Source organism: Phocoena phocoena, chromosome 6 (assembly GCF_963924675.1).
Source record: "Phocoena phocoena chromosome 6, mPhoPho1.1, whole genome shotgun sequence".
Lineage (NCBI taxonomy): Eukaryota > Metazoa > Chordata > Mammalia > Artiodactyla > Phocoenidae > Phocoena > Phocoena phocoena.
The window spans coordinates 62080189-62093481 of record NC_089224.1 but is presented as its reverse complement, the minus strand read 5'-3'; the positions used below and the strand labels follow the sequence as shown (position 1 = coordinate 62093481).

Sequence of the window (13293 nt, the reverse complement as noted above, 5' to 3'; positions counted from 1 at the left end):
CAAATTGTTTTGTGAGAAGCCATGAGTAGAACAGAGGCTTGGCTTGCGGTGTAAGCATGGAAGATGAAATGCTCTTTGGGCCATGGAATCTTGGTCACAGTTCTATTAGGAGCCATCAGGAGCTCCATGGGGCCACATTCATTCACTCATTCATCAAGTGTTTATATAGCACCTATTGTGCTAGATACTGCATTACACTGCATTATAAACGGCAGTAGGCAAAATCTTGTGTTCAAGGTATGTGGTGTTGCAGACAAATAAAATAATAATTGAGACAGAGCCAACCAGATACCCTAAAAGTGGTATTTGCACAGGGCTCTTTGAGTGAAGTGCGAGGGGCATCTCAGCCAGCCTTTGGCTTGGGAGGCTTCTCAGAAGTGAGCAAACTTGATTAAGGTCTCATGTTTCAACAGGAAACTTTGGGTCCCAGCTTTCCTTAGTGGGACTTAGCAACAGTACCTCAGAGCTCTCTCTCCTGGTGCTCTGAAGCAGCTTCAGCTGTTTCTGGGTTTGGGTCACCCGTGGTGGTGGTTTTATGGATTAACACTCTCTTGGTGACCTCTACTTCTCCTTCGTGTCACTTATTGCAGTAATGATGATATAATTAATTATGCAGATAGCTATTTAATGCCCACTTCCCTCCCACTACAATGAGAGCTTCATGGAGGCAGGGGCTGCACCTGCCCTGGTCACAGCCGCATTTCCACAGCCCAGCACAGTGAGTGGCCCAGCCGTGTCCTGGGACAGACTGTGTGGGACCCTAATGATGAAGGACTAGTCTCACAGTTCTTGGAAGATCTACTAGGTTACCGGAGAACTTTCCCTCCCTGATGGGAGTAGTTTTGTGCCTTTGCTCACTTTTAGGAACAGCTGTTAGCTCTTATTTTCAAATTATTTTAAAATAATTAATAGTCAAAATAAAAGTCCCCCCGACGCTGCCCAAGGAGAGAGAGAAACTTTCACATTATGTGTCATGGTGGATGCTCATGTGTTCAGCAATTAATTTGTTGATCTTGACATGTTGTTAGCATGTCACTGGTGGCCAGATGATACTGGGGATCTGCCAAAACCCCAAAATGAATCTTTTGCTTTTGTGTGTCAGTAGGGCCTACTGTGCCCTAAAAACGGGCGGAATAAAAAGCAAATGGAGAGAAAGTTATTCTGAGGCTGTATTACCAATTGTTCCTCTGGGTAATGCCATTTATTTTAATTCTCCCAAATATACACATTCAACACACACACACACACACACTCTCTCTCTCTCTCTCTCTCTCTCTCTCACTCCCTCTCTCCCTCTCTCCCTCCCCCTTGGGCTGCTGCTTCTCGGTTGCTGCAATAGCAAACTGGAGTTGCATGTGGGGGAGGAGGAGAAGGGTATTAACACTGTTGGACATTTAACTAAGCACCTACTATATACCAAGTACTCGTCAAAAATTCTGTCAGTTAGCCCACATCTCCATTGAAGATACCGAGGCCTAGACATCAGGAAGGGATGGTGAAGAAATATACTCAAGATCTGTGATCCCCAGGGAAGTTACATTTTCAAGCACCTCATTTGCTTAATTAAATACATGAATCAGACTTGCTGCTGAGTGAGGGAAAAGGGGAAAAGGAAAGGTATCTGCCCCTTGCTCCACTGTCCATCTGTTTGGCAGGGCTGTAGCCATCTTAGGCATCAGCAGACCTTTGACACTCTCACTTTGACCTGTGGCTACTATGTTTATGTCTTCGTGCGAAGCAGGGGCTGGCCAAGGCCCGGGCCCTCTCTCCGTGGTTTTCTGGTTCAAACCTTGGTCTTGTGTGATGAAGTGGAAGGGGGACTCAGAGTTACTAGCTTATGTGGTTCTTTCATTCAAAAGTGGGTTTTCTGAAACCCTACAAGAATTCACTTTCTTTTCCAAAACCCAAATGATTCTGTTTGGAATGAACTACAAATCAACATCTATTTACTCAGAGAGAGAGCTGGTGAGCCGAGAACAGGAAGAAAAGAAAGTGGCATTTATTGAGCACCAGTTATGTGAACTACTACATACTTGGACAGGTTATAGATCCTTGCAATCGCCTGGTGAGGTATGCTGTTTATCCCATCTTACAGATGAGAAAACTGAGGGCTAGGCAGGTTCAATAGTACTGGTGAGTAGTCAGCCTGTTCTCTCCGAGCTCAAAACCTGTGCTCTTTCCTTAACATGGCAGGATTGTGCAAAGGGATGGGAGCGAGGATTTCTCTCTTCCCTTGGAATTCGAGACAGATCCATATCCCTAACTGGCAATACGTTTCAAAGAGTCACACCATGTGTGATAGCCTACATACAACATATACAATTACAGCCTTGCCTCCCCTGCTTCAAGGTCAACATTTCATTTTCCCATCTTGGCCAAAGAATTCTTGGTGTGGTTTCCTGAGTTTCCTCTTCTCTTTAAGATTTTAATACTATACACACATGATGCTTTGAATTAAAGCCTTGGGGAGACATTAAAATATGAGAGAAAAGTCACTTTCTATTAAGAAAGTCAAGAGTGACAGTGTCCAGTGGTTTTGTGTGGTTGATTTCATGTGTGGATATTTAATTGGCTCATACTGAATAGCTATGCAAATTGGGAGATTTTCCACAAACATTTGTTGTATCCAACCCACTGTGGCAAGTTCGTATCAGACAAAATCTGCACAGCTGCCAAAGAAAATTAGGTCCTGACTTACATGCTCTCAAAAAACATCTAAAAAAATTTACTTTAAATGGACTCGTGTTTTAGGTGTATTGGAATAACTGCTACGTAAAATCATCCCATAGTGAATGAAGGGCAATGAAGATCATCTTTAAACTCTACATTTTGCAGATGAGAAAGCTGAATGCCAGAAGGAAAGTGACTTTACCTGAGGTCACACAGCTGTAAGGAGAATTCACTTTGTAGGACTCTCCTGCGCTGTTCTATATAGATTTCTATTTAATGGAACATAAAACACTCAACTCCATATCGGGATCCAAGTCTCCTTAGAGAAGAATAGATGCTTTTTCTCCTCTTAGGAAAGATGGAATTATTCTAAACCTCTTTACCCAGTCATATGGTCAATTGAGATCCTATATACATAGGTGTGAAATGGATGAGGGCATTTCTTACCTAAAGAAAGGATTCTTTAAATCGAGGGTGTTCCCAGACCTCAAACCTGTCTGGTTTACCAGCGCCACGATCTGAATGTCATAGCTCTGTCTGTAAGGCAGAAAAAGAAAACCAACATATCAACTCACAAGGCTGGTGTTAGCCAGTCACATATATTTAGGGCACCTTCTTTTTTCCTTTTTTTTCTACTTTTTTGAGTGCACCATGTGGCATGTGGGATCCTAGTTTGCTGACCAGGGATTAAACCCATGCCCCCTGCAGTGGAAGCGTGGAGTCTTAACCACTGGACCACCAGGGAAGTCCTGGGCATCACCTACGCATACCTACTTCATGCGGGTTTTAAGAGCATGTGTTTGGCATCTTATACGTTTCTGTATCTGTTTATTTGGATATGATTAATATTGGTAGAGGTAATTGAAGGCTTGTTTGCTTGCAAACTGTTTATTACAAGAGTCTGATAGCTATAATTTCTTGGTTTAAATATTACAAAAGTAATGGTATTTCTGGTTGATGAAAGTATTTTTTAAAAAAAGCTTTATCAATATCAATGGCACAAATGGCTTTAAGTAACAGAGACCCTTTATGGGTCACCACTGATGTACCAAAACAATCTTAATCACGCGAGAACTGGCTAAGCTAAAACCTCAAACTGACGTAAAACAGCCAACAAATGTGATTGACTTTAAGAGACCCCAGACGAAGCCTCAAGCAATTACAGTGAGAAGAAGTGGCTAATAATAACAAGTAATACGCTATATCCTTGATGACTGATCTGAAGGGGCTATGTTTGTGGGATTTTTATTAGTCATTCTCAAGAACATATGTATTTCTTTTGGTTATAAAAGGGTGACATACTCACTGTAGAAAAATAAGGAAAAACAGAAATAGAATAATCCATAATGTCATTAGACAAGGATTCCTTCAACTAGCATTGTAGAATATTTCCCTTCTATGTAATTTTCCCTACATTTATAAATATAAAATTTTAGCAAAATCATGCTTTAATTGCTTAAATAGTCCTTCTTTTCTCCTTATTTTAACATTAGCATTTATCCTATAATTCTCAACAATGTATTTTTCAATACCATTATGTGGGTATAGCACAATTCATTTAGCAATTTCTCATTGTTAAATATTTATGTTTTTATAATAATATATTATTACTTATGGCAACAAAAATCTGGTTTTATGACAGAAATTCTCTGCAAAAGACATTCCTGTAATACATCTTTACGTACTATCTAGGATTATCTTGCTTGGGATAAATTCTTAGAGGTAGACTCACCAGCCTAAAGCATATAAAACATATTTAAGGCTCTCAAGACCTACTGCTAAACTATCTTCCAGAAAGTGTACCAAATTACCTCCTCACCTACAAAGCATAAAACTACTAATTTCATTATACTTTTTCCAATTCTTAATATTTAAATGGTTGTGATTAAAATATTATTATTTTAATTTGAATTTCCTTGATAACTAGGCTTCTTTTTTAAATTCCAGAAATTAGTGAGTGATATAAATCCCTCCCTATCATTCCCAATAGTGGCCTGGGTAGGTTTAAATATAAGGTCAGATTCTGTGAAACCGGTAACTCAAGGTCTAGATTTTATTGAGGACAAACAAAATAAGAGGAAGACATAGCCATATATATATTTTTAAGCACTCATTTCTGTGGGCTTTTTTATAATTTTAAACATCTTACTTGGAGTATAATTGCTTTACAATGTTGTGTTAGTTTCTGCTGTATTACAAAGTGAATCAGCTATATGCATACATATATCCCCATATCCCCTCCCTCTTGCATCTCCCTCCCACCCTCCCTATCTCACCCCTTTAGGTGGACACAAAGCACTGAGCTTATCTCCCAGTGCTATGTGGCTTCTTCCCACTAGCTATCTATTTTACATTTGGTAGTGTATATATGTCCATCCCACTCTCTCACTTCGTCCCAGCTTACCCTTCCCTCTCCCCATGTCCTCAAGTCCATTCTCTAGGTCTGAGTCTTTGTTCCTGTACAGTCCCTAGATTCATCAGATTTTTTTTTTAGATACCATATGTATGTGTTAGCATATGGTATTGGTTTTTCTCTTTCTGACTTACTTCACTCTGTATGACAATCTCTAGGTCCATCTACGTCACTACAAATAACTCAATATCGTTTTTTTATGACTGAGTAATATTCCATTGTACATATGTGCCACATCTTCGTTATCCATTCATTGTCGATGGACACTTAGGTTGCTTCCATGTCCTGGCTACTGTAAATAGTGCTGCAATGAATATTGTGGTACATGACTCTCTTTGAATTATGGTTTTCTCTGGGTACATGGTCAACAGTGGGACTGCTGGGTCATATGGTAGTTCTACTTTTAGTTTTTAAAGTAACCTTCATAATGTTCTTCAGAGTGGCTATATGAATTTACATTCCCACCAACAGTGCAAGAGGATTCTCTTTTCTCCACACCCTCCCCAGCATTTATTGTTTGTAGATTGTTGGGTGATTCCATTCTGACGGGTGTGAGGTAATACCTCATTGTAGTTTTGATTTGCATTTCTCTAATGATTAGTGATGTTGAGCATCTTTTCATGTGTTTGTTGGCAATCTGTGTATCTTCTTTGGAGAAATGTCTATTTAGGTCTTCTGCCCATTTTTTGGATTGGGTTGTTTGTTTTTTTGATATTGAGCTGCATGAGCTGCTTGTATATTTTGGAGATTAATCCTTTGTCAGTTGCTTCATTTGCAAATATTTTCTCCCATTCTGAGGGTTGACTTTTCATCTTGTTTATGGATTCCTTTGCTGTGCAAAACCTTTTAAGTTTGATTAGGTCTCATTTGTTTACTTCTGTTTCTATTTCCATTACTCTAGGAGGTGGGTCAAAAAGGATCTTGCTGTGATATATGTCATACAGTGTTCTGGCTATGTTTTCCTATGAGTTTTATAGTGTCTGGCCTTACATTTAGGTCTTTAATCCATTTTGAGGTTATTTTTCTGTATGGTGTTAGAAAGTGTTCTAATTTCATTCTTTTCCATGTAGCTGTCCAGTTTTCCCAGCACCACTTATTGAAGAGGCTGTCTTTTCTCCATTGTATATTCTTGCCTCCTTTATCAAACATAAGGTGACCATATGCTCATAGGTTTATCTCTGAGCTTTCTATCCTGTTCCATTGATCTATCTTTCTGTTTTTGTGCCAGTACCATACTGTCTTGAATACTGTAGCTTTGCTGTATAGTCCGAAGGCCAGGAGCCTGATTCCTCCAGCTCCGTTTTTCTTTCTCAAGATTGCTTTGGCTATTCAGGGTCTTTTGTGTTTCCACATAAGTTGTCAAATATTTTGTTCTAGTTCTGTGAAAAATGACATTGGTAGTTTGATAGGGATTGCACTGAATCTGTAGATTGCTTTGTATAGTAATTTTCACAATGTTGATTCTTCCAATCCAAGAACATGGTATATCTCTCCATCTGTTTGTATCATCTTTAATTTCTTTCATCGGTGTCTTATACTTTTCTGCATACAAGTGTTTTGTCTCCTTAGGTAGGTTTATTCCTAGGTATTTTATTCTTTTTGTTTCAATGGTGAATGGGAGTGTTTCCTTAATTTCTTTTTCAGATTTTTTCATCATTAGTGTATAGGAATGCAAGAGATTTCTGTGCATTTATTTTGTATCCCGCTACGCTGCCATATTCATTAATTAGGTCTAGTAGTTTTCTGGTAGCATCTTTAGGATTCCCTATGTATAGTATCATGTCATCTGCAAACAGTGACAGTTTTACTTCTTCTTTTCCAATTTTGATTCCTTTTATTTCTTTTTCTTGTCTGATCGCTGTGGCTAAAACTTCCATAACTATGTTGAATAACAGTGGTGAGAGTGGGCAACCTTGTCTTGTTCCTGATGTTAGAGGAAATGGTTTCAGTATTTCACCATTGAGAACGATGTTGGCTATGGGTTTGTCATATATGGCTTTTATTATGTTGAGGTACGTTCCCTCTATGCCTACTTTCTGGAGAGTTTTTGTCATAAATAGGTGTTGAATTTTGTGAAAAGCTTTTTCTGCATCTATTGAGATGATCATATGGTATTTATCCTTGAAGTCATTAATATGGTGTATCACACTGATTGATTTGCATATTGTGAAGAATCCTTGCATTCCTGGGATAAACCCCACTTGATCACGGTGTATGATCCTTTTAATGTGCGGCTGGATTCTGTTTGCTAGTATTTTGTTGAGGATTTATGCATCTATGTTCATCAGTGATACTGGCCTGTAGTTTTCTTTTTTTGTGACATCTTTGTCGGTTTTGGCATCAGGGTGATGCTAACTTTGTAGAATGAGTTGGAGAGTGTTCCTTCCTCTGCTATATTTTGGAAGAGTTTGAGAGGATAGATGTTACCTCTTCTCTAAATGTCTGACAGATTTTGCCTGCGAAGACATCTGGTCCTGGGCTTTTGTTTGCTGGAAGATTTTTAATCACAGTTTCAGTTTCAATGCTTGTGATTGGTCTGTTTATATTTTCTCTTTCTTCCTGGATCAGTCTCATAAGGTTGTGCTTTTCTAAGAATTTGTCCATTTCTTCCAGGTTGTCCATTTTATTGGCATAGAGTTGCTTGTAGTAATCTCTCATGATTCTCTGTATTTCTGCTGTGTCAATTGTTACTTCTCTTTTTTCATTTCTAATTCTGTTGAGTCTTCTCCTTTTTTTTCTTGATGAATCTGGCTAATGGTTTATCAGGTTATTTTATCTTCTCAAAGAAACAGCTTTTAGTTTTATTGATCTTTGCTAGTGTTTCCTCCATTTCTTTTTCATTTAATCTGATCCGATCTTTATGATTTCTTTCCTTCTGCTAACTTTGTAGGGGCTTTTTTGTTCTACTTTCACTAATTGCTTTAGATGTAAGGTTAGGTTGTTTGAGATGTTTCTCATTTCTTAAGGTAGGATTGTATTGCTATACACTTCCCTCTTAGAACTGCTTTTGCTGCATTCCATAGTTTAGGGTTGTCGTGTTTTCATTGTCATTTGTTTCTAGGTATTTTTTGATATCCTCTTTGATTTCTTCAGTGATCTCTCAGTTATTTAGTAGCGTATTGTTTAGCCTCCATGTGTTTGTATGTTTTACAGATTTTTTCCTGTAACTGATATCTAGTCTCATAGCACTGTGGTCAGAAAAGATATTTGATACGATTTCAATTTTCTTAAATTAACCAAAGCTTCATTTGTGACCCAGGATATGGTCTAACCTGGAGAATGTTCCATGAGCACTTGAGAAGAAAGTCTATTCTGTTGTTTTTGGATATAGTGTCCTATAGATTATCAATTAAGTCCATCTTGTTTAATGTGTCATTTAAAGCTCATGTGTCCTTATTTTCATTTTGGATGATCTGTCCATTGGTGAAAGTGGGGTGTTAAAATCCCCTATTATGTTACTGTTGATTTCTCCTTTTACGCCTGTTAGCACTTGCCTTATGTATTGAGGTGCTCCTATGTTGGGCGCATAAATATTTACAATTGTTATATCTTGTTCTTGGATTGATCCCTTGCTCATTCTGTAGTGTCCTTCTTTGCCTCTTGTAATAGTCTTTATTTTAAAGTCTATTTTGTCTGATATGAGAATTGTTACTCCAGCTTTCTTTTGATTTCCATTTGCATGGAATATCTTTTTCCATCCCCTCACTTTCAGTCTGTATGTGTCCCTAGGTCTGAAGTGGGTCTCTTGTAGACAGCATATATACAGGTCTTGTTTTTGTATCCATTCAGCCAGTCTATGTCTTTTGGTTGGGACATTTAATCCATTTACATTTAAGGTAATTGTCGATATGTATGCTCCTATTACCATTTTCTTGATTGTTTTGAGTTTGTTTTTGTAGGCCTTCTCTCCTCTTGTGTTTCCTGCCTAGAAAAGTTCCTTTAGCATTTGTTGTAAAGCTGGTTTGGTGGTGCTGAATTCTCTTAACTTTTGCTTATCTGTAAGGGTTTTAATTTCTCCATCAAATCTGAATGAGATCCTTGCTGGGTAATCTTCACTGTAGGTTTTTCCCTTTCATCACTTTAAATATGTCCTGCCACTCCCTTCTGGCTTGCAGAGTTTCTGCTGAAAGATCAGCTGTTAACCTTATGCGGATTCCCTTATATATTATTTGTGGCTTTTCCCTTGCTACTTTTAATATTTTTTCTATTTAATTTTTGATAGTTTGATTAATATGTGTCTCTGCATGTTTCTCTTTGGGTTTATCCTGTATAAGACTCTCTGTGCTTCCTGGACTTGATTATTTCCTTTCCCACATTAGGGAAGTTTTCGACTATAATCTCATCAAATATTTTCTCAGACCCTTTCTTTTTCTCTTCTTCTTCTGGGACTCATATAATTCGAATGTTGGTGCGTTTAATGTTGTCCCAGAGGTCTCTGTGACTGTCCTCAATTCTTTTCATTCATTTTTCTTTATTCTTCTCCCTGGCAGTTACTTCCACCATTTTATCTTCTAGCTCACTTATCCATTCTTCTGCCTCAGTTATTCTGTTATTGATTCCTTCTAGAGTATTTTTAATTTCAGTAATTGTGTTATCACTGTTTGTTTGCTCTTTACTTCTTCTAGATCCTTGTTAAATATTTCTTGTATTTTCTCCATTCTATTTCTGAATTTTGGATCGTCTTTACTCTGAATTATTTTTCAGGTAGGTTGTCCATTTCGTCTTCATTTATTTGGTCTTGTAGGTTTTTACCTTGCTTCTTCATCTGTAATACATTTTTTTGTCTCTTTTTTTTGATGGGTGGTGCCATATTTCTGTCTTACTGCTTGTTTGGCCTAAGACATCCAGCACTGGAAGTTGCAGGCTTTGGATACAGCCGGGTCTTGGTGCTGAGATGAGGACCACTGGGTGGCTTCACTCTGATAGATATTCCATGGGGTTTGAGGTTCTCTGTTAGTCCAGCGGTTTGGACTCTGAGCTCCCACCACAGGAGCTCAGGCCTGACCTTTGGCCTGGAAACCAAGATCCCACAAGTTTTGTAGCATGGTAAAAAAAAAAAAAGAAAAAATAAAGAATAAAGAAAGAAAGAAAAAAAAAGGAGCAGTACAATATCAAAGAATAAAAAAATAAGTTCAGAAAGATAAGAAATATATTAGGAAAAAATAAAACTATAATTGAAACAACTGCAACAAGGTAAAATAAAACCAGAACACATAAAAGAATAAAAAAGGGGAGGGGGGTGGGACAAGCCAAAAGGAGAGAATAACAAAGTATAAAGAATAAAATGAGAAAAATAGATTAGGAAAAATAAAAATATAAAACAATCAACAACAATGAATCAACAAGGTAAAACAGAACCCCAATCTAAAAGAGAAAAAAAGAAAAAAAAAATCCTTGCCTATGGGGGCAGAGTTTAGGTGGGGGTGGAACTTAGGCAGGGGTGGGGTTTAGGGTGGGGCGGGACCTAGGCGAGGTGACGTTCAAGCATGGGGCAGGCCCTCTGCTTAGGACCTGTGTGGAACGGGAGAAGCCGCACGTGGAGAGGAGGGCCTCTGGAATGTGGAGTTCTGGAGTTTGGAGGTAGGGCCCTGTGTGAGGGTGTGTGGGTGGGGTTTAGGTCCAGCACGTTGCAGGGGGTCTCAGAGTGTAGAGGTGGGGCCCTGGGTGGGGTATAGGGGTGGAGCTTGTGTTCTGCGCAGCAGGAGGGATGCTCCGAGGGCAGAGGGTTAGGCCCAGGACCCCAACAAGCTCCCCAGTGCCTAAGTGGACAGGGAAAGCACTGGTCGTGTTCCCTTCCATTCCTCCACACACCGCCCCCACTGTCTCCCCCACGGTCTCCCCTGTCCCAGCTGGACCCCTAACCATGGGTGGGTCCCGCTGGGTGTAGGAACTCCTTCCTTCCCCCAGCTGCCCATCAGGGGTGCCAGTCCCATAGTCCAGCCTTTATTTCTGCTCCCCCTTCCTTTCCTCCCACTCCCTCAGGACCTGCAGGGCTGGAGGGGACCTGGGTGGGCAGAGAATCAGGCCCAGGATGTCAGCAGGTTCCTGGGTACCCAAGTGGGCAGGGGAAACCTGGCCACACTCCATTTTGATCCTCTGCCCTCCCAATGGTTCCCCAATTTCCCCCTTGGGGCGTGGGATCCCTTCCCCTCCCCCAGTCGCCCCTCAGGGGCGCCAGTCCTGTCCTGCCTCCACTTCTCCTCCCCCTTCACTCCCCCCATGCCCCACATCCTACCCGGTCGCTGGGGGTTCCTCCTGTCCCCTTAGGGGTCCGTGGTCCCCCACTGGTGCCTGGTAGGTGCCCTAGTTGTGAGGAGATGCAAACTCCACGTCCTCCTAGTAGGCCATCTTGACTCCGCCCCTCCATAACCATTTATTTTTAAAAATGTCCTTTGATCCTATTTCATTTCAACTCATCTGACTTGGAACTTTTTGTTTGTTTTAAAATGTCTCTTCCATGATACCCACATCCAGTAGTTCACAGCATTTGTGATACCTGAAGGCAGACTTGAGAACTAGACATTGAAACAGTGAGCTCCTCAGGAGGGGGCAACCTTTGCTGGCACCGTAGAAAGGCTGACAGATCAGCCTGGCAGGGACACACCAACACATTTCACGAAACAGAAGACACCTTATTAACAATACTTGAAGTAATTAATGTAGAACTTAAAGCATAAATTGAGCACTCGGAAGTATTTTCAAATGTGTCTGTCTGTGGATGCAGAGAGTCAGATTGGTCGCAACTAAAAACTGGACGGTTCCTGCTGTGATTCGGAAGAACAATCAGTACGTTCTTGCTGCGGGGTCTTCAGCAGGGCTCTTTTTCATGTACTAAATATGATAATATTGCCACTTTATACTTTTTACAACCCACTCCTCTTCTTTACCCCTCATCAAAGTCCTATCTCCCTAATGGAAGGAAAAAAGAGCTTCATGTCCTGCCATGGCTCAGTGTGGTCAGTGAAGAGTTCGGATTTGCTCCTTCACTGCACCTAAGTGTGCACAATAGTTTCCCCCTAGAATTCTTTCTGCTACAGCTGTCTGAATCCATACCTAGTGAGAGGTTTTGTCTTCGCTGAAGTCCAAGGTGAAGCAGTTTCATGCTGAGCATTATAGCAGCAGCACTTGAAGCTTCCGAAGTGTTCATTCTTCGGTCAGCACGCCTTCTAGTTTTATAAACCACGCATCTCATCAAAGTCTCTGCAAACCAACTTCTCTGGCAGCACACCTGAGCACAGCAGACCTTCGCTAGGGATCCAAAATTTAAAAATTTTGTTTCAAAACATTTTGGCACAGGGTAAGCAGCTGAGCTAGATCCAGCGATAAGCCACATGGATTTTTAAATTCTTTTTAGATTTATTTTTGTGTCTTATAAAATGCACACTGTATGTGTACATGTACACAGACCTCTCTATGCATGTGTGTATATATATAGTGTGTATATATATATATATACACACACACACACATACACACACATATATATACATCCATATAGGTCTATCTATAGCACTTGGTTTTGTATTTTCTACTATTATTACTGTAGTACATTCACATAATTAAAGCTTTTTCTATATATATTTATTTTATTTTTGGCTGCGTTGGGTCTTCGTTGCTGTGTGCGGGCCCCCTCCAGTTGTGGCCAGCCGGGGCTACTCTTTGTCGCGGTGCGTGGGCTTCTCCTTGCGGTGGCTTCTCTTGTTGCAGAGCACAGGCTCTAGGCGCACGGGCTTCAGCAGTCGCAGCACGCAGGCTCAGTAGTTGTGGCTTGTGGGCTCCAGAGCGCAGGCTCAGTAGTTGTGGCGCACGGGCTTAGTTGCTCTGTGGCATGTGGGATCTTCCTGGACCAGGGCTCGAACCCATGTCCCCTGCATTGGCAGGCGGATTCTCAGCCACTGTGCCACGAGGGAAGCCCACATTCACATAATTAAAAGAGAAATGTTAGTGTACTTGGGGAACACATGCATAAAGTGATTTTACTCATAGGTGCACATAATGAAACAACTTTGGAGACCATTTCTGTGAACTTTAGGGATATAAATTTCATAAACTGCATAAAAAAGAGATGTTCTCTTTTACTGTCCAGAGCAATAAAATGAATGACAACTCAAGAATGATGGGAGGCTGTCAGAAGTAAAATGCTACCAATACAATCATAAATGTTCCTGGCAGGGAAGAAAAGGGCAGTCATTGTCACACTGGTGTGGTTG

At 40.4% G+C, this 13293-nt stretch overlaps 1 protein-coding gene across 1 annotated transcript in view; it reads right to left on the bottom strand.

Annotated features, from left to right (window-relative positions):
• Window positions 1–3113: 3113 nt before the first annotated feature.
• Window positions 3114–13293, bottom strand: part of LOC136125051 (histone-arginine methyltransferase CARM1-like) — a 162373-nt gene continuing 152193 nt past the window's right edge. Inside the window, exon 12 of the mRNA XM_065879893.1 lies at window positions 3114–3207. Within this exon, the coding sequence (XP_065735965.1) occupies window positions 3114–3207 (94 nt within the window). The remainder of the gene's footprint in view (window positions 3208–13293) is intronic.